The 23,830-nt window shown below is 43.4% G+C and overlaps 1 protein-coding gene across 1 annotated transcript in view; it reads left to right on the top strand.

Moving 5' to 3' along the window:
- The first annotated feature begins 1,736 nt into the window (after positions 1-1,736).
- The window catches only part of CCDC60 (coiled-coil domain containing 60), a 205,132-nt gene continuing 183,038 nt past the window's right edge, over positions 1,737-23,830 (top strand). The window contains exon 1 of the mRNA XM_028829958.2: positions 1,737-2,273. Coding sequence (XP_028685791.2) covers positions 2,184-2,273 — 90 coding nt within the window. The 5' untranslated portion in view covers positions 1,737-2,183. The remainder of the gene's footprint in view (positions 2,274-23,830) is intronic.

Consider the following 23,830-nt stretch of genomic DNA (forward strand, 5'->3'; position numbering starts at 1 on the left):
TGGGCTGGGCACCATGGCTCACGCCTGTAATCCCAGCAGATCACTTGAGTTCAGGAGTTTGAGACCAGCCTGGCCAACATGGTGAAACCCTGTCTCTACTAAAAATACAAAAATTAGCCTGGCGTGAATCCCAGCCACTCAGGAGGCTGATGCAGGAGAATTGCTTGAACCTGGGAGGCGGAGGTTGCAGTGAGCTGAGATCACACCACTGCACTCCAGCCTGGGCAACACAGCAAGACTCTGCCTCAAAAACAAAAAAGAAAAGAAAAAAGAAAAAGAAGAAAAAAAAAGAAACAGAGAAGATGCAGCCATAATGATAGCATAATCCCCAGTAGCTCAAGGTTGAGGGATAAAACATTAATCAGATAGATACAGTGTGAAACAATGCCAAGGATAAGGCATTCAAATCCAAACATATGAAATAAATCTGCTGCAGGCTGGGAACCTACCCCATAGGGTTATTGGAAGGATTAAATGAGTTAATGTATGCAAAGTGCTTAGTACAGTACCTAGCATAGAGCAAGTGATCAATAAATATCAGTTAGTATTAACATCTGCTGTGAAATGAACCCAGCACGGTGAGAACGCCTGATTTTTCCTAGGGAAATGATGTCAGGGAATAATAATAGTACCACTTAGCTAGGACTCCCCACGGGCTCAGCCTTCATATGCATCATCTACTTCAATTCTTAACAACCTGTGGCAAAGCTATTGTCCCCATTTTAAAGACATAGAACCCAAACTCAGCAAAGTTAGGCATCTAAGTGGTTAAAAGCTTGCTCTTTAGACCCAAACAGTTCTGGCTTTGAATTTCAGTTGCAGCACACATATGACTTTAAACTTGTCATTTAATGTCTCTGTACCTCAGTTGCTTAGGCTGTGAAATGGGGTAATAAAACGCCTTCTTTAAAGAGGTGCTGTATGGATTGAGTCAATATGTGACACTTAGAACAGTGTCTAGCACATCCTAAGCACTCAATAAATGTCATATGCACACATGCCCCCACACACAAATACGTATATACTTACACATATATACATGTCTATATATGTGTATTTACATATGTATGTGTGTGCATATATCTATACCTATATACAGCTGTCCCTATTCTTCACTCCCACAATACCCTATGATACTTCCCCAGCACATCATAGATCATCCTGCTTTATAGCCATGTTTCTTGTCTTTTGCTCCCCATCCCAAACATACATACTATAGATTGTGAGATTCTTGAGGGCGAGTCTTATTTTTTTAATTTTATTTTTACTTTATGTTATTTTAGCAAAGAGTCAATAAATCTTTGCTAAATAAATGGAATAACAATATTTCATTTTATGAAATGAAGGGCTTTGAAGGATGAGCAGGAGTTTGCCAGGTGGAAAAAGGGAGAAACAGGCCTCTCAGGTTAAGAATTGCAGGGCTACAGGCCACCCACTCCAAGGCACAAAAAATTACTAGTGGGTTAGCAACAGGACAGAGCAGAGTTTGAAAGGAAGGAGTCGCTTGTAGTTAGGCAGAGAGAAAGGGTATGGTCCTCAGGCCTGAAAAGAGAAACCAATTTGTCTAAAGGACGCTGCTCTGAGCCGGCGTCCCAGCAACCTGGGAGGGTTCACGATCCCCACGACACCGCCCCCACCAATTCCAGCCAATGAGGAAGCCCTCCTCCGCGTCCCGTAGCCAAGCAACCGGGTGCCCCCCTCCCCCGCCCCGCGGTTAGCAGTTGCCGACTTTCCCCGCAGTGCGATAAACCCCTCTTTGGGGCCGCCTTAGTTCTCGACCACTCTTGGAGGATGGGGATCTGGGAGCCCCTCCACGGGACCCCTCTCACACTTTGTCACTGGAATTTTATTTTTTTTTTTAGTTCATATTTTATTTTGCTTATAGAAGAGAAAGATATCCCTTCCGAAGAGGGGGAAGCTTACAGAAGTTTGTAACCTTTCAAAAAGTAAATAATTGTAGGCTCACCTGATTCTGCCCTACCCGGACTTCCTCATCCCGTCTGCGGAAGACCCAGGTGCTTTCTCATTACTCCTCACGGAAACCGCTTTGGAATTCCTGTAACTGGGACCTGGGGATCAGGGAGAAGTTGCCGAAACCTCTCATACCAGTGACTACTGAAGTAGAAGATTCTGGAAAAATCCTTGCCTTGGGGGCACAGGCTGAAGCCTGAAGGATTTTTAAGATGACCAAGGTTCCAGCCACCAAGAAACTTCAGAGTTCCCCCAACGCGGGGGCTGTCCGGCCCTTTTATGCCTCGGAGAACCTAAGGCAGGTAAGTCTTCCCTCTTGCCGAAACCAATCATATTTTAGAGGACAAGTGAAATAGGAATTAGCCTCGAGACCAACAAGGGACAGGGGGAGAAAGGAGAGTCATGGTTGGTGTAATTAAATTGTCGAGACACATCCCTGTTGCTATCAATGGTCGGTTTCTCTCAAAGAATGAAAACGCGAACCAGAGCAGTGAGCTGGGCCATCCTATTAGCCAGTAATTCCAAAATGATGGGATAAATCAGCAGTGACACTGTAGAACATCAGAAAAAAATTAAGATGAATTGTAGGTTTGCCGTTCGCAGAACTTACTCTCAGAGATCTGCCGGTCTCCGGAAACAAGTGTATCCCCTCTCTCTATGGAGAGCTTGCAGAGGGTCAACTTTTGAGGTTTGAAGGCTAGGTTTGCCATTCACCAGCTGTGTGACTTTAGACAGGTTAACTGCTTCGCGTCTCTGAGACTTTATTTCCTTGTGTCTATGAAATTAGAACAGCAACATCAACTAGGCAGAAGCAGTGTGAGGACTAAATGGAATAAGCTATGAAAACTGTCCACTGTGATGTTAACGCTGGATAATGTGTTTATGGGACATGAAATGGTGTTGTTGATTTGAAAAACAAAGAAAAATCGATATGTGCTGAATGACTGAGGTTAATAGTTCCTGTTTTTAAATAACCATTAATGGGTAAGCACAACTGTAAGTGTGCATTTGTTATTGTACCCTCAAACCCCACTTTGCATGGATTGGCCAAGGTCAGCAATGCTGGTCCACTCTGGTGCATCCACAAGGCACACTTGTGGCTCACAGTCACGCCCCAGGAGGAGGGCCCGGCGGGCGGTCAGTCCATGAAGGAGAGCTTAAAACTCACAGGGCTCTCCATGTGGTCCAAAATATTCCCAAGCTGTTCTTCTCTAAGGCTCAACCTATCTCTGTGCACTCCTCATTACTCAGCCCTCTTAGCAAGACCACTCTTCAAGATACAACCTTTTTCCATCTCCTTTCATCTCAAAATACCACACAGAAGGATGTTCAATCTAGAGCAGCCCCCTCTGGGACTGAACTTTCCAGCATAGCAGTGGGGGAATGAATGATGCAAAGAATGAAGAGGGAAATGAACACTTCAATAGGGAGGGTGAGCATCAGAGGAGCAGCAGACACAATCACCCTGGGTTTGGATGTGCCTCTTCGCAGCCCTGTGGCCTTGGGCAAGTTGCAGAACTTCTCTGCTTCAGTGCTGCCATCTGCAAAACGGAAATGTCATAGAGCTTGCTCATCGGATTGCTGTGAGCATTAAATGAGTTAATGTACGCCAAAAGCCATGAGCACAGTTCCTGACATATAGTAAGCACACTTTAGGTTTTAGTTATATTGTTATTTCATTTATTTAGTAAAGATTTATTGAACCCCTGTTAGGTGCTAAACACTTGCTCTAGTTAAAAATGAGACTCGCTTTCAAGAATCTCACAATCTATAGTGTATATGCTTGGGAAGGGGAGTAAAAGAGATAAGAAACATTGTTATAATGCAGGTTGATTAATGATGTGTTGAGGAAGTATCAGAGGGTGTTGTGGGAGCCAAGAAAAGGGACAGCTAATTTAGATTCACGCGTGCATGTGTGTGTATTTGTGTGTGTGTGTGTCTGCATGTTGGATTTTGGGAAGAAACAAGCCATTGTACTCAAATAAATGCAATAGAAGTTTTCATCCTACCATAGAGAGATGTAGAGAGTGGAGGAAGATGTAGAAGTTGAAATGATCATCTCTTTCATGGGAGGAGGGTAGTGGGACTCAGGGAGGTCAAGTGATGGGAAGAAGGCTTCCAGGGAACTGTTGGACAGACCAAGACTTCTGGCCCAAAAGCTTCGCTGAAATCCTTCTCCACCCCTCTCTACTTTCTAGGAAATAATGAAGATGCCAGAGGGTTCCTAGCTCACATTCAAAAGATCGTGCCTTTAGGAATTTCAAGGTTTTAGAGCTATAGTAAAGCATTAGTTAAACTAATCTAGGGTCACTAGAAAGTGACAAGCCACAAGGAAATATGTAGAGATCAGGATTGATGTCTGGGGTAAACCAAACGACTAATAATTGCAGTCACGATCATGATGATGATGATATTTGGCACGTATTGAGTATGCATGCATCATGTGCCACGTATTGAACTCAAAAAACTCTTAAGTGTGATATTTTCAGAACCTTCTACAATCCTTCAGGCTATGAACTGTTACCTCCTCATGAGATGGCAACACTGAGGCTCAGAGAGGACAGGTCCCTTATCCAAGGACACCCAACGGGCAAGGAACAGAACTGGGGTTTAAATTCGGGTCTGTGTAGCTCTGAGCACAAGCTCTCTCCATCTCACCATTCTAGTCAAGCTGTGATAAATGGTTGTTCTGTTCAATGTGCCCAGCACCACAGGGGCTACTAAAATAAGGTATAAGACACAATCATTGGCTTCAAATAGCTTCCAGGTTTGTTTGGAGGAGGAAAGGGAATGACACCTAAAAATAGCATCACAAAATGCCAGGCGGCCGGTAAGTGTCCAGTGAGGAGGAATATGAGGAGTGGCCTCTCCTGGAGGAAGGTGTGGCCACACTGGCTGCGTGGTAGTATTAAGAGTCCCCTGCATGCTAGTATAATGAATGACTTTGGAAAAAACCTCAAAAGGGTCTCGAAGCCCTCTGAACTGGCCGTTTTCCTTTCTCACAGGGTTGGAAGTTGCTGTACCCTAATGAATATTCCACTGGCAACTGCTTTGTACAGGATCTTCATGATTTCTTTTTTTTAACTGAGGGAATATAAATAACATATGCAAATCCTCGGTTTGAAAGTCTTTTGTTAAAGAAGCCGTCTAGCTTGCCCGTATGTTGGGCCCCCTAATCTGCTTAGGGAGTCTCTTTTCCCTTTGTTTCCCAAGGAAGCAGAAGTCTAATGGGATCAGACATGGGGGAGGGGAGAAGCAGATTGTATATAGGATTACCACGGACCCATGATTTCTGCCTTGGAAAAGGCTGAAAAAGAGAGGTGCTTAGAACATCCCCCTTTATGTTCTAGAATGAGAACTCAAAAGCAGCATTTGACAAAAACTGTAAAGGTTTGCAATCCTTTATACAAGCTCCATCTCTTAGAGCCTGAACTTCCTACCTTGTTGTCATTAAAAACCCAGAGAGAAAAGAAGCATCCCTAATTTGGGCAGATCCTGAAACTTCCAGGAACCATTCTGAGTGCCTTGCTCATATCCTAGCTTTTAGTTATTAAAGGAGCAGATTCTGCCAGGCGCAGGGGCTCATGCCTATTATCTCAACAATTTGGGGGTCCGAGGCAGGAGGATCACTTGAGCCCAGGAGTTTGAGACCAGCCTGGGTACTATAGTGAGACCCCATCTCCACAAAAAAAAAAAAAAAAAAAAACACTAGCCAAGTGTGGTAGCATATGCCTATGGTCCCAGCTTCTTGGGAGGCTGAGGCAGGAGGCTTGCTTGAGCCCAGGAGGTCAAGGCTGCAGTGAGCTGTGATTGTGCCACTATACTCTAGCCAGGGTGACAGAGCGAGATCCTGTCTCAGTAAATCAATCAACCAATAAAAGAGCATATTCTTCAGCAAACTCTGTGGGTTCGAACCCCAACACTGCCACTTACTAGGTTGTGTGACCTTGAGCTACTCATTTCCTCTCTGTGCCTCAGTTTGCTGCTCTGTGAAACAAGTGTATCACATTTTATCTAATCCAAGAAGCCTTCCATTTCCAGATGCATCACCATTTTCTTGTGCTGCTAAAAAAGAAAACTCAACAAATTAAACTATCACCTGTTTCAATTCTGTGTCCCAGTTTCAGAGGTATTAAAATGCAGAAAGAAAAGGTGCATCTCAGAATAGATGAAATACATGTAAAAATGCTTCCTCGTCAAAGGGGTGTTGTGGGAATTAGAGGAGTTAATGTGGGTAATGCTGTTAGAACAGAGCCTGGTATAAAGTAAATACCATTAAATGGTAGCCACCATTATGGCGTTGTTTAATCCTTTCAACAACTCTATAATAGAGGTATTGTTAATAAGCTTTAGTACCTAGGTAGACTGGGGCTTGAAGATCCCCAGGGTCTAGTTCTCTGCTGAGAGGTAAGTTGACAGGTACCTGAAGAAGGGGACAAACCAGGCAGAATCCCAGGTATGGAAAAGATCTGGGCCTGACAGTCTCCATCCTTCCTGCCACCCCACCCCCCGCCACCCACCACCAAATGATGAGGATGGATGTCTCCAGAGACAGTCTTGGAAGCCCAGTCCAGCATACACCCAGCTGGGCTGCCTGGAGTCAGAAAAGGAGAACCAACATATTTGAGAAACATTTTCCCCAACAAGAGAAACCTTGACTCCCAGCACAATACGTTTCCACCGCAAACATAAAACGATTTTCCTCCCTGTCCAAATAGAAGAAATTGTGACCTGAAGAGATAAATGCTGGGCTGTGGTGAGTCGTTGGTTTCTGTTAAAGGTGACGTCAGTGCTCAGTGATCTCTCTGGCCTCTAATTACTGAGACCACGCCCCCTGCGTGGAATCACTGATTACCCTGAAAAAATAAAACAAAATAAAATATCTAACAACAACTTGAGATTCAGTTCTAAAGCATCTCAGCTGGCTGTACCTCCATTTTTATATCGTTCATGACTTAAGCCAGGAAAAGAACAATGAGGGAGAAGAGACTCTTTTCTCTTTCCGAGGGGTTCTTGTAGCTCCATTGCTACTGCATGAGATAAATTGCAGAATTCATGCTTTTTGTTTAGATGGTTTGTTTGGGTTTTTTTGTTTTGTTTTGTTATTTTTGTGGCCTAATGCTTTGGACAGGCAATGCTTGCCTTAGCGAATCTTGCTGTGTCTAATTGCATGGCCATGTGACAGTCGGCTCCTTTCCGTGATAAATCAGGATGCAGGGAAGGAGTGTGTTCATTACCTCCTGACATGGGAAAAGCGATTGACACTCTTCATGCTGTACAAAATGAAGCAGGCTATATGTCCCATCTGCAAAGAGGCAGCTGCTCTGCAGGGAGAGGGGAGGATGGGAGAGGAGTGAAGAAATGATCCAAGAGTCTCATTGATGGGATAATAAGCTTTGTAATTAGTTAGAAGCTCTGCCTTTGAAGTCAGGCAAAGGTGGGTTCAAATCCTCTTTTTGACACTCCAGTGTGAGTTTCTGCTAAATGGGGTTGAAGAACAATAAGATCTATGGCATAGATGTTTTGGAAGGATGAAATAAAATAACGCATGTGAAATACTGAGCACAATACCCAGTTAGCCTCCAGTAAGTGGTGGCAGTGGTCATTATTGTTACTTGTGCTCCTCTCCCTTCTCTGATTGGACATGAGTGCTACCATGACTGTTTTGAAGATATGCCCAACTCAGAAATGAAGTCTAGAGGAACCTGAGTATTAACTGTAAAGTCACATAGTGAGGTCCATCATTAATGAGGCCAGGCCCCAGCTTAAGGGTAGAAGGGAAGAAGCAGGTCCAAAGATATTTTTAGAGTTGGTATGAGAATATGTTTGCATGAGAGATGCAATGTGTTAGTTGTGGAGAAGGGGGTGCTCCTGAGCATGGTTTGAGTCCCTTGGATTTACCTCTCAGCTCAGTCCCATTATTCATGTTTTAATCCCATAGAGAGCCAAAGGGTAGGGAGGAAAAAGGAAAAGGAAAACACCATCAGTTAGGGTTGTTTTTGGCTGCAAGTAAGAGAAAAACTGAAAAGCAGTGAAGTAAACAAATAGGAAGTTATTTTTCTCGTGTGAGAAGTCTGGAGGTGGATAGCTGCTGGCATTGGCTCGAGAGCTCACCAGCGTCAGGCTGCCAAGGCCTTTTCCCTCGTGGTCACACAATGACTGTCCCAGGTCCAGGCATCGCATCCATATTCCAGCAGAAAGAGGAAAAAGTAGAGAGGAAAAGCTATGTTTGTCCCTTTTATGAGGCAAATAGAAGCTTTCCAAGAATCTTCCTGACCTTTTTTCTCTATTTCTAATTTTCCAGAACAGCATCACCTCTCTTTTCTAGCGGTAAGAATGGCTGGGAAAGTATGCATCTAACATGAGTATAGAAAGCAGGGGCTAGGAAGCCATGGTGATATCGAAGATGAGTACTGGATTGACTACTCAGCAGTGACTTGCACAAATGATTTCACAAAAACTCAAATAATAGGGATCCCAAGCCATGCATTGACAGAGGGTAACCCAAAAAAGAGAGTCATCCCTATCCCCTACCCTACACAACAACTGCTTAGGAATCTCAAGGGCACTTGTCCATAGTAGTACCCATCAAAGAGCTGCAGGGGTGAGGGAAAAAGTAGAGTTCCCCCAGTGGGAACATTTATTCACTCAACTAACATGTACTGAGTTCCAAGTATGTGCCAAGTATGGTTATAGGTGGTGGGGACACAGAAGTGAATAAAGAAAATCAAATGAGACACTCTGGACACTCTGAAAAATGTAGGGAGAATAACACGAGCATGGATCTAAACAAATGGAATGTGTGCCATCTTTATTCCTGTGACCCCCATCTGTTTCCACTGTTTGGTGAGGCTTAAGGAAATTCTGGTTAGATAAGCCTTTGCACAACTGTGGAAAGAAACTTATTCTTGACTTCCTCTCAACATCTCCACAGCCTCCAGAGACTCAGCCATCAGCTGTTACATTCAAAAGCTGCAAAAATTCATATGGGGTTCAGTGGCAAATAGCACTTCCATAAAATCTGACAGAAGCCAATTAAACCTTTCTTGGACTGAATAAACCAACATATTTTTTCTCAGAGATATTTCTGACAGCTAAATTCAAAATCATAATCATCATAATGGGATACCTTCTATCATGAGATGGTGGCATTTTCCCTTCCAAATTCCTGTTTTCAAACTCTGCTGAGAAAATTTCTTGCGGGGCTCAATTTTGATCTAATGTATTTCTGCCTAAATTGGAATTTATGCAATCGGTAGTTTTATTTAATAACTTGAAAATTAGCCGCGTCTGGCAATCGGCTTTCAAGCCTGGAAATGCCTCGGGGTTTCTGGATTTCACAAAGTGGGGAGATTATGCAACTGGGACAGATTCTGGGATAGGCTCAGCATTGTCAGGGGGTTCGTGGTGGGCTGTAGATCAGGGGCAGAATGGACAGAGATTATCCCCCCATTGCAGCCTGGTACATGATCAGGGTCATCTTTTGAGGTATATATTGAGCACCTCCCATGTGACAGATGTTTTGAGGGCGCTAAAATGCAGCAGACTTGTGGTCTTCTCCCAAGGAACCCACAGTGCTGTTGGAAAGAACATTTATAAATAACTATGAATCAAGACGGTGCATAACAACTACCAAAAGAAAGGCAAACTATATATATATATATATATATGAGTTTGAGGTAGAAACAAGTTCTATCATGGAAAGACAGGTGCAGTGAAGCCATCTGAATCTTGAATGTTGGCTGGATATAGACTTAGGGTGGTACTAGACACTGAGCCAAACCTAGAACTCATTTTCTAATACATCGGGGAGGAAGGGAGGGGGGCGTATTACCATTCTTCTGCAAAAGCCAAGTTCTTTCTTGGTATCCTGTCTGAAAAAATGTTCCCTCACAGAGCTCCAGCAGATCACTCTTTTCACACTCTCCCTCTCCATACACAAAGTTACCCAAGTTTCTGTCCCAACGGGTTGTCAAATTAGGGAGGACTTTGCCCCATGAACTCCCATGAAAGCTTTAAATAATTGGAAATATCTAGTGTGTTACTTCTCTCCAGGCTTGGCGTTTCAGCAGTTTCTCAAATTTGGCACTGTTGAACATTTGAGGCCAGATAGGCTATCCCTTGCATTGCAGGGTGTGAAGCAGCATTCCTGGCCTCTCCCTATTAGATGACAGTCACAGCCTCCCCACGGTGACAACCAAAATCATCTCAGTATTGCCAAATGTCCTCAGGGGGCAAGACCATTCACAGTTGAGAATCACCAGCAGAAAGATACTAAAGTCTGGACTACCCTTGCCCAGTCGAATGCCTATCTGACGGTAAAACCTTCCCCATCTAAATAAATGATCCCGTCATGTACCCAGTTGTTCAAGTAGAAACCCAAGCTTCATCTATGACCTCTGCCTCTTCATCACCCCATGTGTCCAATTAACTGCCACAGGGTGGGTGTTCAGTGGATGCTGCCTCCTTCCCCAAGGTTACTACCTGGTCCATAGCACCATTATTTATTGCCAGGACCATCCCACTGGCCCCATAACTATACTTTTTACCTTCCATCTGATCCATTGTCTTTTAATGCAAGTGTGATACTGTCATTCCCCTTGTTAAAACAATTCAATGACCATCTGTTGTCCTCACAATGAAGATGAATATCTTTAACGAAGTTTAAAAGTCTCTGCATGATCTGGCTGATGGCAGGTTCTTCAGCCTCATCTTTCATCACTTGGTCACCATTAAGGAGTCACACTAGTTTTGGAATTTCTGCCTGATATCTTCCTCCTCCTCTTAGAACATTCTCTCTCTCTCTGTCTCTCTTTCTCTCTCTCTCTCTCTCTCTCTCTCTCTCTCTCTCTCTTTCTCACACACACACACACACACACACAATCTCTCCTACATCTTTCAGTGTCAGCTTAAATGTCATTTCTTTTGAGAAGACTTCCCTGGCCACCACCTCCCAATCCAAGTCACATGCTTCTTTTGCACCATAAAATTCATCTTTGTAATACTACCTTCCCTAGGAAACTATAAGCTCCTCCAGAGCAAGAAATGTGGTAGCTTTTTTGTTGTTACCACCTTGGTATCCCACAGGACCTGCCACATGGTAGATGTACAACTAAGACTTGGATGAGTAGGATCTTTCTAGTGCTCTCTTGTCTCATAAGCAGCCATTAATTACATAACATTAAAGCCAAACCAACCCTGCTTAAGACAGAAAAAGGAAGCCGGGCACAGTGGCTCACACCTGTAATCCTAGCACTTTGGGAAGCCGAGGCAGGCAGATTATGAGGTCAGGAGTTCGAGACCAGCCTGATCAACATGCTGAAACCCCATCTTTACTAAAAATACAAAAATTAGCCAGGCATGGTGGCATGAACCTGTAATCCCAGCGTCTCAGGAGGCTGAGGCAGGAGAATCGCTTGAACCCCGGAGGTGGAGGTTGCAGTGAGCCCAGATCATGCCACTGCACTCCAGCCTGGGAGACTCCATCTTAAAAAAAAAAAAGAGAGAGAGAGAGACAGAAAATGGAGCCTGCAATTTAGATGGGACATAGAGAGGGAATAGCTTGGAGCTACCTCTCAAGACCTCCCCTCAAACAGTCAAATTCTTATTGGTTTTTCATGGCAATACCTTTCCAGAAATTTGCATGGTGGTGGAGCAGGCATAGCCCTTACATGGAATTAAGAGACCTGGTTCCCAGCTCTCTCACTATCTGGCTGTATGACTTTGTGTTTTGTTGTTTTTGTTTGTTTGTTTGTTTGTTTGTTTGTTTGTTTTGAGACAGTCTCACTCTGTCACACTGGCTGGAGTGCAGTGGCATGATCTCAGTTCGATTCAATCTCCATCCCCCAGGTTCAAGGGATTCTCTTTTTTCAGCCTCCCAAATAGTTGGGATTACAGACACATGCCACCATACCTAGCTGATTTTTGGGGTTTTTTGTATTTTTAGTAGAGACGGGGTTTTGCCATATTGCCCAGGCTGGTCCTGAACTTCTTGGCTCAAAAGATCTACCCGCCTCGGCCTCCCAAAGTGCTGGGATTACAGGCGTGAACCACTGCACCTGGTCCGGCTGTATGACTTTGGACAAATCACTTAACCTCTTTGATTTCTTTGTCTTTGTCTGAAGAAGCAGGGAATCTTAACCTGGAAATTGCTAGGCTCCCTTGATGGCACGTGAAAAAAAAAATGACTACCACTTACTGAGCATCTATTTTGCACCAATTGCTTTGCATATGTTATTAAAATGAACTCTTCAATCCAGTGTGGCAGGTGCTATCATGACATCCAATCTCTACTTGTAGAGATGAGGAAACTGAGGCTTGAAGAAGTTTTGCAACCTTCCCAGAGACACCAGAGAAGCAGGTGGTGGAGTTAGGATTTGAATCCAGGACCAAATAACTACAGAAAGCCTGTGCTCTTAAGATGAACCTGGTAGGTCGCAGTAAGAAGGGGCAAGTATATCTCTAAAAGGGGCAGCTATTGGTGCAATTTTTAAAGAATATATTTAAAAAGTCTCTGGAAGAAAGGGGGAAGTGCCAATTTTAGCTGTAGGCGATGCAAACAAGAATGTGACTGTGCCCGTGACCACAGACAAGGATATTTGCATTTTCTTGAGCTTTTCCTAAAATATGCTAGCAGGTTTCTGCCAGAAAAAAAAAAAAAAAAAACACAGCTAAGGATGAGAAAAAGAGGGGAAAAAAACCTGCATGTGGCTTAGACTCATCTATCTTTCTTTCTTTCTTTCTTTCTTTCTTTCTTTCTTTCTTTCTTTCTTTTATTTATTTATTTATTTTTGAGACGGAGTCTTACTCTGTCGCCGAGGCTGGAGTGCAATGACGTGATCTAGGCTCACTGCAGGCTCTGCCTCCTGGGTTCAAGTGATTCTCCCGCCTCAGCCTCCTGAGTAGCTGGGGTTACAGGCACACCCCACCATGCCCAGCTAATTTTTGTATTTTCAGTAGAGATGGGGTTTCACCACGTTGGTCAAGATGGTGTCGAACTCCTGACCTCATGATCCACCCGCCTCGGCCTCTCAAAGTGCTGAGATTACAGGCATAAGCCACTGTGCCCGGCCTAGACTCATCTTTCTAAATAATGTTTGTTTCAATGAAGATTTATAAGCCATTTCTAATTAGAGTCACCTTTCTAAGAAAGGCATATTTTGATCCTCGGTCAATATACTGCCAAGACCTGCTAGATAAAACGGAGAGAAAGACAGGCCCAAACAGCGAAAAATGAGGCTCTGGGGTATGTGTGGCTGAAATGCTGATACTTGTAAACAGCTTAATTGGGTTGAATAATTTGAGTAAATATCAAGTTAAATGGATTCACTCTGAATCCAAGCTCTGACCCACTGAAATTTTTATTTTCTCCAAAACAAATTCTATATCATAATTGCCTGTTTATTTTTCTGATCTCACCACTAGACTTGTAGCTCCTTGAGGAAAGTGACCATGCGTTTCTCATTATTCTATCCTAGCACCTTGCACAGGGGCTGGTACTGGCAAAATGTTCAATGTTCTCTAGTCTCTCTTCTCAGGACCAAGGATAGTTCCACACAGTGAAGCAACACATTCCTTAGGCAACTGGAAATTCCATTTGGGCAAGGCCCATATATGTTTTATTACTATATTCCCAGTACATGCTGGGTGCCCCATAAATATGAATACCATTCTAATACTTGCTATGTAACCTTGGGCAAGTTACTCTCTGTGCCTCAGTTTCCCTCGCCTCCATACAAAAATAACAACAGTTTCTGCCTCATCGGGTTGTTGGGAGGATCAGGGATAGCCCCAGGCAGGTAGTAAGTGCTCACAAAATGTTATCTCTTAATATTCTCACTTCAAAATCAACGCCAATGGCTCCCAAATATCAAGAATTAAAACATTTAAATACTGACATTTCCAGAGATGACAATTCTTATGCTGATCATTTTTATGCATTCGGGAAAAGGCAGCCAAAACGTTAACATGACTAAAATGTTTCACTTCTAAGAGCCCTTGAAGAAAATGCCCAAAAGGCAATTAGCACGTGACTGTCGCCTGTGTTGCTATTACTTATTAGCTGATCCCATCCTCTGCTAATCAAAGTGCTTCTTTGATATTTTTAGACCTCTTAAAAGAGGCTCCTCAAAACTCAGGAAGCAATGCTTGTTGGCAGGTACCAAGGAATTTGAGACGCCATGAATACGGCATTCTCATAGGGAATGTGAGAATGGTGAGAGCATTCTGCAGGGGCTTTTAGAAAGCGAGTAAGCAGTTTGGATGCTTCTTTAACCCTAACTAGCCTCCTCACCATTTCACTTCCTGCCCCACCCAACAAACAGCCCTCCCAGTCCCCTTTTCCTTGCGTTCTATGGCTCAGGATTTAAATTGCCCCAGTAAAAGCACAGTTCTTGAATTTCCTTCACTAAGCAGACAAACTCTAGCCAGAACTGATTGAGTTAGCACCTGGATCATGGGCTCATTCTGGGTTTTGAGTTCCAATTCTGATGTTGTTTGCCTGCTCTATGACCTTACACTTTTCACTTCTCTGATGCTGAAGGCTCTCACCTGTAATTGAATCTCGTGAAGATTCAAGATAATGTTCGTAAGGACTGAGTCCAAAATAATAGCTAAGGTTGATTTGTGATTGACATTTTTCAGTGCTCTTGATGTTTTACGTACATCCCAACCATTCCCATGTTCTGGTGTATGTAATGCCAAATTGGCTCTTTTGTCCAGAAAAAGATGGCATAGTATTCAGAAAAGAAATCTCCTGATGAATCATCATTCTCTCAAGGTCGTCCTGGAGGTGTGTTTTTGTATTCTCCATGAGGTTAAAAACGACGTCAATGTTTTAAGAATAAGTAATTGGTACATTATATAGCCATGATTATGATAATGGAAGCAACTGATGTTATTGGCTGTGTACTTAATTGTGTGTCTTGTGCCATGCAAACCCCTTATGTGAGTTATGCAATTCCATGCACTCTACAGTGCTAAGAGGCAGGCATTATTAATTCCATTTTACAGATGAGGAAACCTGTCAACAAGGGTCATTCAGCTGCTGATTAGTGGACCATCCATCATTTTTAACCATTATGCTGTATTTCTCAACAAGGTAAACTTGACTTTTCCCTGGGGGTGGGTGGGTTGAGAGAAAATATACCCCCACTCTCAAAAGAAGAGCAGAAGGAAGGATAACCACCCACTTTGAAAAGCTTTGGGGGATAGATAAAACATTGACTGCATCTTGTAACTGTTCACTTCTGGCTTCTCCTCACCCACCAAAGCCAAGGTCCAGGGTGTGTTGAGACACAGTCTCTCTCTGTTGCCCAGGCTGGAGTGCAGTGGTGCAATCTGGGCTCACTGCAACCTCCGCCTCCCAGGTTCAAGGAATTCTCATGTCTCAGTCTCCTGAATAGCTGGGATTACAGGTGTGTGCCACCTAGTTCTTTTGTATTTTTAGTAGGGATGGGGTTTCACCGTGTTCACCAGGATGCTCTCAAACTCCTGACCTCAGATGATCTGCCCACCTTAGCCTCCCAAAGCACTAGGATTACAGGCATGAGCCACTGTGCCTGGCCCAGGGCGTGTTTCAAGGACACCCTATTCACCCCAGTAGTCCCTGAAGCTGACAACTGACAGACATTCCACAGGACTCTCAATCCACTCCAGCCCCTCCAAGAACCCCACGAAGTCTCCATCCCATCTTTTGTAATGTCACGAATCACGAATACACCCTGTTCATTGAATGAAGCCTGGGATTATCTCATCAACACAACTTTATCTTTGCCTCTTATTGCTCCCTTCAGATATTTTCAGTGCAGGAGCCTGCATAAAAATGGTGTACCTAGTCCCTTTTCTGCTCATCCTTGGGTGACAGCCACTCTAGTAGTCTCTTTAAGTTACAAAACACAGCCACAATTCAAAAACCAAAAGCATTGACAAGATATTAAGCAACATTACAACCTTCCCTCAAGGAGAAGAGTGGTCCCGTTCTCTTCCCTTTTAAGGATGGTTTCAGGCAGGCCACCCAGAAGGGAGATGTGGGGTGTGCCTCTATCTTGAACCAGGGAGATCCCCAGCTCTCCTTTGCTTTCTTTTTCTTTTTCTTTTTTTTTTTTTCTGAGACAGTCTCACTCTGTCACCCAGACTGGAGTGCAGTAGCATGATCTCAGCTCACTGCAACCACCACCTCCTGGGTTCAAGCATTTCTTTCACCTCAGCCTCCTAAGTAGCTGGGACTACAGGCACATGCCACAACACCCAGCTAATTTGTTTTTTATTTTTAGTAGACACAAGGTTTCACCATGCTGTATTTTTAGTAGAGACAGGGTTTTTCCATGTTGGCCAGGCTGGTCTCAAACTCCTTACCTCAAGTGATCTGCCTGCCTCGGTCTCCCAAAGTGCTGGGATTACAGATGGGAGCCACCGTGCCCAGCCTCTCCTTTGCTTTCTAACTGTTTTGGCTGGAAAAGAAAATAGGAGACATGGGAAAGCTCTTATCCGCACTGCCATAAAATGGTTCTATTCTCTCTGGGTCCAGCAGATGCCTAAAATTGGCTCATTCTGAAGGTAATTTGGTTGGCTTTTTCAAAGTTCTCTACGACAGCACTCTGGTTCCTGCTCTCGACATATTTTCTACGAGCTGTGCACTCCCCTCAGATCCTGGTTTTTCAGAAATCCACCCCTTTCAGACTCACGGTATTGGAGTCTCCTGCATTACTGGTGGGAGTCATTATGGGCAGGATCCCAGGTTGCTGTTTCTGCCTTTGGTGTCACATCTGATCCCCAGGTTTCACACACCCCTGACATACCACTGAAGACAAGCACTACTTCCTGACACAGCAGCTATTCTCTATCTCTCTACCTTCTTTGCCCCAGAAGCACTTCCTAGCCTGCCTCTGTTCTCTGGATTTTCCAGGAGGGTGTCAGAGACCAGCCCACCAGTCCCCAGCTGCAGGGATCTCATCTTCAACTCTTGAGCAATCCCAATGGTGGTCTCTCCCTCATTCATTTTGAGGTGAAGGATAAAGCATCCTCTTCCCTTTGGGGTCAGGATTCAAAGCATCACAGAAGCTATTGATGAAATTGCTTCACAAGTGCCTCTCTCCCTTTCCACTCTCTATTGTATTCTCAAAGTGGGTAAGAATTGAGAGATCCATTCTCCCATTGCTACCTTGAAGATGCCTTCAGGCTGGTCTTTCTCACTTTCACTCGGTGTCTGATGCTTATCTTGAGCCCTCAGTCTATACTATCTGTATTAGTCCATTCACATATTGCTGTAAAAAAATACCTGAGACTGGGTAACTTATAAAGACAAGAAGTTTAATTGGCTCATGGCTCTGCAGGCTGCACAGGAAACATGGCAGCAACTACTTCTGGAGAGGCCTCAGGAAGCTTTTACTCATGGTGGAAGGCAAAGCGGAAGTGAGAGCCTTACATGGCAGGAGCAGGACCCAGAGAGAGAGGGGGAGATGCTACAGACTTTTAAACAACCAGATCTTGTAAGAACTTTATTGTCAGAACAGCAACAAGAGGTTAGTGCTAAACCATTCATGAAGGAACCACTCTTTGCTAAAGCATAGCAAGAGTGACCTTTACTCCAGTTCCCAGTAAGTTCCTTGTTTCCATCTGAGACCACCTCAGCCTGGACTTCATTGTCCATATTACTATCAGCATTTTGGTCACAACCATTCGGCAAGTCTCTAGGAAGTTCCAAACTTTCCCTCATCTTTCTATCTTGTACTGAGTTCTACAAACTGTTCCAAACTCTGCCTATTACCCAGTTCCAAAGTCACCTCCACATTTTCAGTTATCTTTATAGCAGTGCCTCACTCCAAGTATCAATTTTCTGTATTAGTCAGTTCTCACACTGCTATAAAGAACTACCTGAGATTTATGAAGAAAAGAGGTTTAATTGACTCTCAGGAAGCATAGTTGGGGAGGCCTCAGGAAACTTGTAATCATGGCAAAAGGGCAAAGGGGAAGAAAGCACATCTTCACATGGCCAGCAGGAGAGAGAGAAAGTGAAAGGCGAAAGAGCTACACACTTTCAAAACAACTAGATATCACGAGGATTCACTCACTATTGTGAGAACAGCAAGGGGGAAATCCACCAACATGATCCAGTCACCTCCTACCAGACCCCACCTCCAACACTGGGGATTATAATTCGACCCAAGATTTGAATGGAGACATGGGTCCAAACCATATCACTATCCTGCCTGTTAGTCTATCCTGTTATCCTACCATTTACTAAGGGTTCACTGTGTGCCAGGTGATTTACAAACAGTGTTTTGAAACCTTACGACAACTTTGTGAGGAAGATGTTATCACCTCCCTTTTACAGATAAGAAAACCAAGGCTCAGAATTTAAACATGACTTATAAGATGTTGCACTGCTAATGGATGGAGAAGCTAACCCTGAAAACCAGCCCAGTCTGGCCCAAAAGTCCCATTTCCCTCTGCAGGATGACCAGAGCTGCTAATAATTGCTGGGATGGAGTCTTGGCTTCATTCTCAAGTTTCTTAAAATTCACTTCCCAGTTAGACACAGTGACTCATGCCTGTAATCCCAGCACTTTGGGAGGCTGAGATAGGCGGATCACTGAAGGTCAGGAATTCAAGACCAGCCTGGCCAACATGGTGAAACCCCATCTCTACTAAAAATACAAAAATTAGCCGGATGTGGTGGTGGTAGGTACCTGAGATCCAAGCTACTTGGGAGGTTGAGGCAGGAGAATCACTTGAACCAGGGAGGCAGAGGTCATAGTGAGCCGAGATTGCGCCACTGTACTCCAGTCTGGGCGACAGAGTGAGACTCTGTCTCAATAATTAAAATTAAAATTAAAAAATAAATAAATAAATTCACTTCCACATGATACTCATACAGCCTGTATGAGCCCTCCTTGCTATCAAAGACTGTTAAGCTCAGGAGAAGTTACAGGAGCATTTGAGAGGGTGGAATGGGGGTTATGACACTGTTCACATCAGATGCAGCTGGCTCAGGGTCACTCACAATCACTCACAAAACAAAGTGTCCCTTTTCTCCTTTTTTTTTTTTAATGTAAGAACATGGTCCTCCTGCAAATTGACTCGAAAGGAAGCCAGATTTCACTGTTCCTTGTCTGCCTGTGAAGGAAGATAGCCTCTTTCAGCACTTAAAGGACCTTAATCCATGATAGGGGACTTCATGAAGTGGCTGGGGATGTCGATCAGAGGTCAGATGGCCCCTAAGTAGCCAACCCAGATCCAAAGGAAATCAAATAATGTAACTCCCCAGAAAGCAGTTTGTATTTCACCAAAGATTTGAAAACTGTGCATTAAACAAATCTCTCAAAATCTCTCTGTCCATCTCTCTCTGTCTCTCTGTCTATATTTCTCTCTGTCTCTGTCTCTCATTCTTTGTTTCTCTCTGTTTCTCTCCTTCTCTCTCCCCTCTCTCCATCTTCTTCTTGTTGTTCTTTGTTTTGTTTTGTTTTGTTTTGTTTTTGGAGACGGAGTTTCACTCTTGTTGCCCAGGCTGGAGTGCAGAGGCGCGATCTCAGCTTACTGCAACCTCTGCCTCTGGGGTTCAAGCAATTCTCCTGCCTTAGCCTCCCAAGTAGCTGGGATTACAGGTTCCCACCACCACACCTGGTTAATTTTTTATATTTTTAGTAGAGACGGGGTTTCACCATGTTGGCCAGGCTGTTCTCAAACTCCTGACCCCAGGTGATCCACCGGCCTCGGCATCCCAAAGTGCTGGGATTACAGGCGTAAGCTACTGTGCCCAGCCACACCCCTTTCTTCTCACCTTCTTCCTCGATATCTGCTCTCTCTCTCCGTGCTCTCTTGCTCTCTCTCCTCTTTCTTTTTCACTCTCTCTCACCCTCTTTCTAGCTATCTGCTGTCTCCCTGCTCACTCGCTCTCATTCTCTCTCTTCTCTCTCTCCTCCCTCTTTCCCTTCTTCTCCATTTCTCTGTCTCTCTTTCTCTGTCTACCCTCCATCATGACACCTAACAACGTTTGTTAGTTCTTCCTATGCTTCCTTTTAGCTTTTTAAATAATTATAACAATTTTATCGGTTTAAAAAGTGAACAGAAAAACTCTAGACAGCCTGTTCACTTGGACATCAAGGAAAGCAGACTTTCAGACCAATTGCTAGGCAATCCAATCCCACAGACTCCTTGTTTCATTAATGTGCTTTCGTCTGCCTGGATTGTAATGGGAGTCTGTCTGTAATTGTGTACTTTAGGTAAATAGATCATTAGATAAGATTGATAACAGAGTGGCTTAGGTAATGTTTTAAACCAAAAGCAGAAAATCATCAGGGTGTCTCCAGCTGTAAATGACAGGACCACAATTTATGCAGTTTCAGTTAAGAGTCTGTCAGGGTTTTTCAGCATAAATCGCCATTTTCTGAAGGTTCACCGTTCTGCTTTGACAAAGAAACTGGAAGACTTTCTTTCCAGCTACAGCACAGTGCAAGGGGTTCCAGGCAAATGGATGTGGGTTTCTTTGGATAAATAACCTGATATCAAGTTACTGCTCATTAATGTAGACCACAAATGTTTTTACAAATAATTTCTTCATTTTGCAAAGCCTGGTTCTCAGCCTTTACTGCTGCTTCAACCAGGGTCACAGAGCACTCAGACACTGTCTTTGTGTTCAAGTAGCAGTAGAATTCAGGCCAACAGAGACCAAGCCAGAGAAATCTCTTCTTGGGTTAAAGAAGCAGAACAATCCAAACTAGATTCTCCCAGTTCTGAAGATGGGATCCCATCATCTAGAGACGCAGAGTCATGGAGTAAACTTGTAGGGCATCTAACCAGCTTCCTATTCATAATGGGAGGATGTGTAATGTTTCTGGCTATCAGGCATAGTATGAGCCATGGCTCTGCTATTTCCTTGCTGTATGACCCTTGGCCAAATCACCTCTCATGCCAAGCCTCAGTTTCCTTATCCACAAAATGGAGATAAAGATAGTGCCTACTTTTAAAAGTCTTGAAACTTGGGTAACCAGGGTAACTTGGTCTCCCTGAGGGAGGGCTGGCCTGAGGTGGGCACAGTACTAATAGCTGGTCTGATCTTATATACTGTCTTCCTATTTGTTGGTAAAATTGTCGGCCTGGGTTCAGGCACATATTCAGAGCTCACGAAAACCAGACAGATTAGGAAGTTCCTCCCTTTAAGAAGCTTTCTCCAACTCTCTCCTTGTTTTCTTCCTCCCCAAGTCTGCGGGGCTCCACAGTCATAGCCTTCATCATGCAACTGCTGATACGTCTGTGTCCCCACCAGCAGCAGATTCATTAGAGCAGGAACAGCTGTTAATCATCTATGAATTCATTCATTTATTCAAAAACTATTTGCAGCACACCTACTATGTACTGATGCAGGGCAGATGAGCCTCAAAATTGGGGCTTAGCCCGGGAGGGTTCTTGGCTTTGCCTGGGAAAGAATTCAAGGGCAAGCCAGTAATGTTAGACAGCAATTTTTTATGAAGTGGCAGTGTACAGCAGCAGCAGAACTGCTGCTCCTTGCAGAGCAGGGCTACCCCACAGGCAGCGTGCCCTGAGTGGCAGCTCAGAGACAGTTCTGTGGTCACATTTATACCCATTTTTAATTATATGCAAATTAAGGGGCAGAATATGTGGAATTTTCTAGGAAAAGGGTGGTAATTTCCAGGTTGTTGGCTTGTTGCCATGGAAAGGGTAACTTCCAGTTGTTGCCGTGGCACTGGTAAGCTGATGTGGCACACTGGTGGATGTGGCTCAGAAAAAAACTTCTGCCTTGTCCCTGTTTTAGCTAGTCCTCAATTTAGTCCAGTGTCCAAGTCCCATCTCCTGAGTCAAGTCCTGCCTCCTACCTCAGTACCAGTTAAGCCCCATGGAAAAAAACACAATAAATATTTGTTGAACAAATTAATGCAACATCTTCCCCCAAATAGTTGACCTATTATCTCCTTGCACAGCTACTTGCTCTAAACAGTACAAATTCTATTTAAAATGTATTGTTCTTTTTTAAAAATTTCCACTAATTCTTAACTTTAGATTTTTCTGGATAATTCCAGAATATTCTAGAGGGCCATTTACTCCTGGGACCAGCCATTTTCAGTGAAATCTCTTTGAATATCTGAGATGAGGTTTTCTGTGGAAATCAAGATTCCCTAGGTACTGCACCTTTTGCTTTGTTATTAGAATGATACACAGTTATCCATTTCATTTTATTTCATTCATTTACATTCATATGCATTCATTCACTTATATTCATTTCATTTTCTAGAGTCTCTCACCATCTAATGCCATATTTCTTTCTAGAGACTTTAGCAAGAACTCATGTCAATCTTTTATGAGATTGTTCAGACCATTTCCCTCCAAAATCTAGTGCAGAATATGACCAGAATTACCTTCTTCCCAATATAATATCACTCCCCAGATATAGACACTGTGGTGAACTTTCCCCAAAGTTTCCATCCAGTTTTCTTCCTTTATTGGCTCGTGGTCCATTTTTCACTTTATTCCTGTATTTGTCCAAAGATTAAATTTCTAGCAATGCAAATGAGAAATATATCAGATGTTTCACTTCAGGTTTGCAACAAAGGCCTGAAAAATTGGCCTTTCATCGTTGCAATATCTTGCATCAGGACCAATTTTGCAATGTCTTGCATTTCTCTCTGTGTTCTGAAGTCCTTTCCCCTAGTAGAATTTTTCTAAATTATTTTATTCTCACCCAAATGCTTTAAAAAACAATTTTATTAAAGTATAACGTACATAGAGAAAAGTACACAAATATAAGTGCATAGTTTTATAAGCTTTTGCACAGTGAAAAGATCCATGCAACCTCTTCACCAAAATCAAGATACAGACCATTACCAGTGCTGTTGTTTCAACTTTTGTCCTCTCCAAAACTCATGTTGAAATTTAATTGCCATTGTAGCACTACTAAGAAATAGGGGCCTTTTTTATTGAAATGTAATATTTGTAAATATGTCGATGGGTACAGGTGATATTTTGTTACATGCATAGTATGTGTAATGATCAAGTGCAGGTACTGAGGATACCCGTCACCAGGACCATTTATCATTTCTAGGTATTGAGAACATTTCAAGTCCTCACTTCAAGCTATTTTTAAATGTATAATACATTGTTGATAACTATTATTACACTACTCTGCTATCCAACATTATAACTTATTTCTTCCATCTAACTATATGTTTATACCCATTCACCAACCTCTCTCCATTCCCCTCAACATGCACACCCATATCTTTCCCAGCCAGCCTATGCTATCATTCTATTCTCTACTCCATGAGATCAACCTTTTTTTTTTTTTTTTTTTTTTTTTTTTTTGAGATGGAGTTTCACTCTTGTTGCCCAGGCTGGAGTGCAATAGCATGATATCGGCTCACTGCAACCTCCACCTCCCAAGTTCAAGCGATTCTCCTGCCTCAGCCTCCCAAATAGCTGGGATTACAGGCATGTGCCACCACGCCTGGCTAATTTTGTATTTTTAGTAGGACGGCTTTTCTCTATGTTGGTCAGGCTGGTCTCAAACTCCCGACCTCAGGTGATCCACCTGCCTTGGCCTCCCAAAGTGCTGGGATTATCGGAGTGAGCCACTGAGCCTGGCTGAGATCAGCTTTTTTAGATCCCAAATATGTATGATAGATACATTAGTTCTTTCTCACATTGCTATAAAGAAATACCTGAGACTGAATAATTTACAAAGGAAAGTGGTTTAATTGGCTTATGGTTCTGCAAGCTGTACAGGAAGCATTATGCTGGCATCTGCTCAGCTTCTGGGGAGACCTCAGGAAACTTACAATCATGGCTGAAGGTGAAGAGGAAGCAGGCATGTCTTACATAGCAGGAGCAAGAGCAAAAGAGAATGGGG

Source organism: Macaca mulatta, chromosome 11, assembly GCF_049350105.2.
Source record: "Macaca mulatta isolate MMU2019108-1 chromosome 11, T2T-MMU8v2.0, whole genome shotgun sequence".
NCBI classification, from domain to species: domain Eukaryota; kingdom Metazoa; phylum Chordata; class Mammalia; order Primates; family Cercopithecidae; genus Macaca; species Macaca mulatta.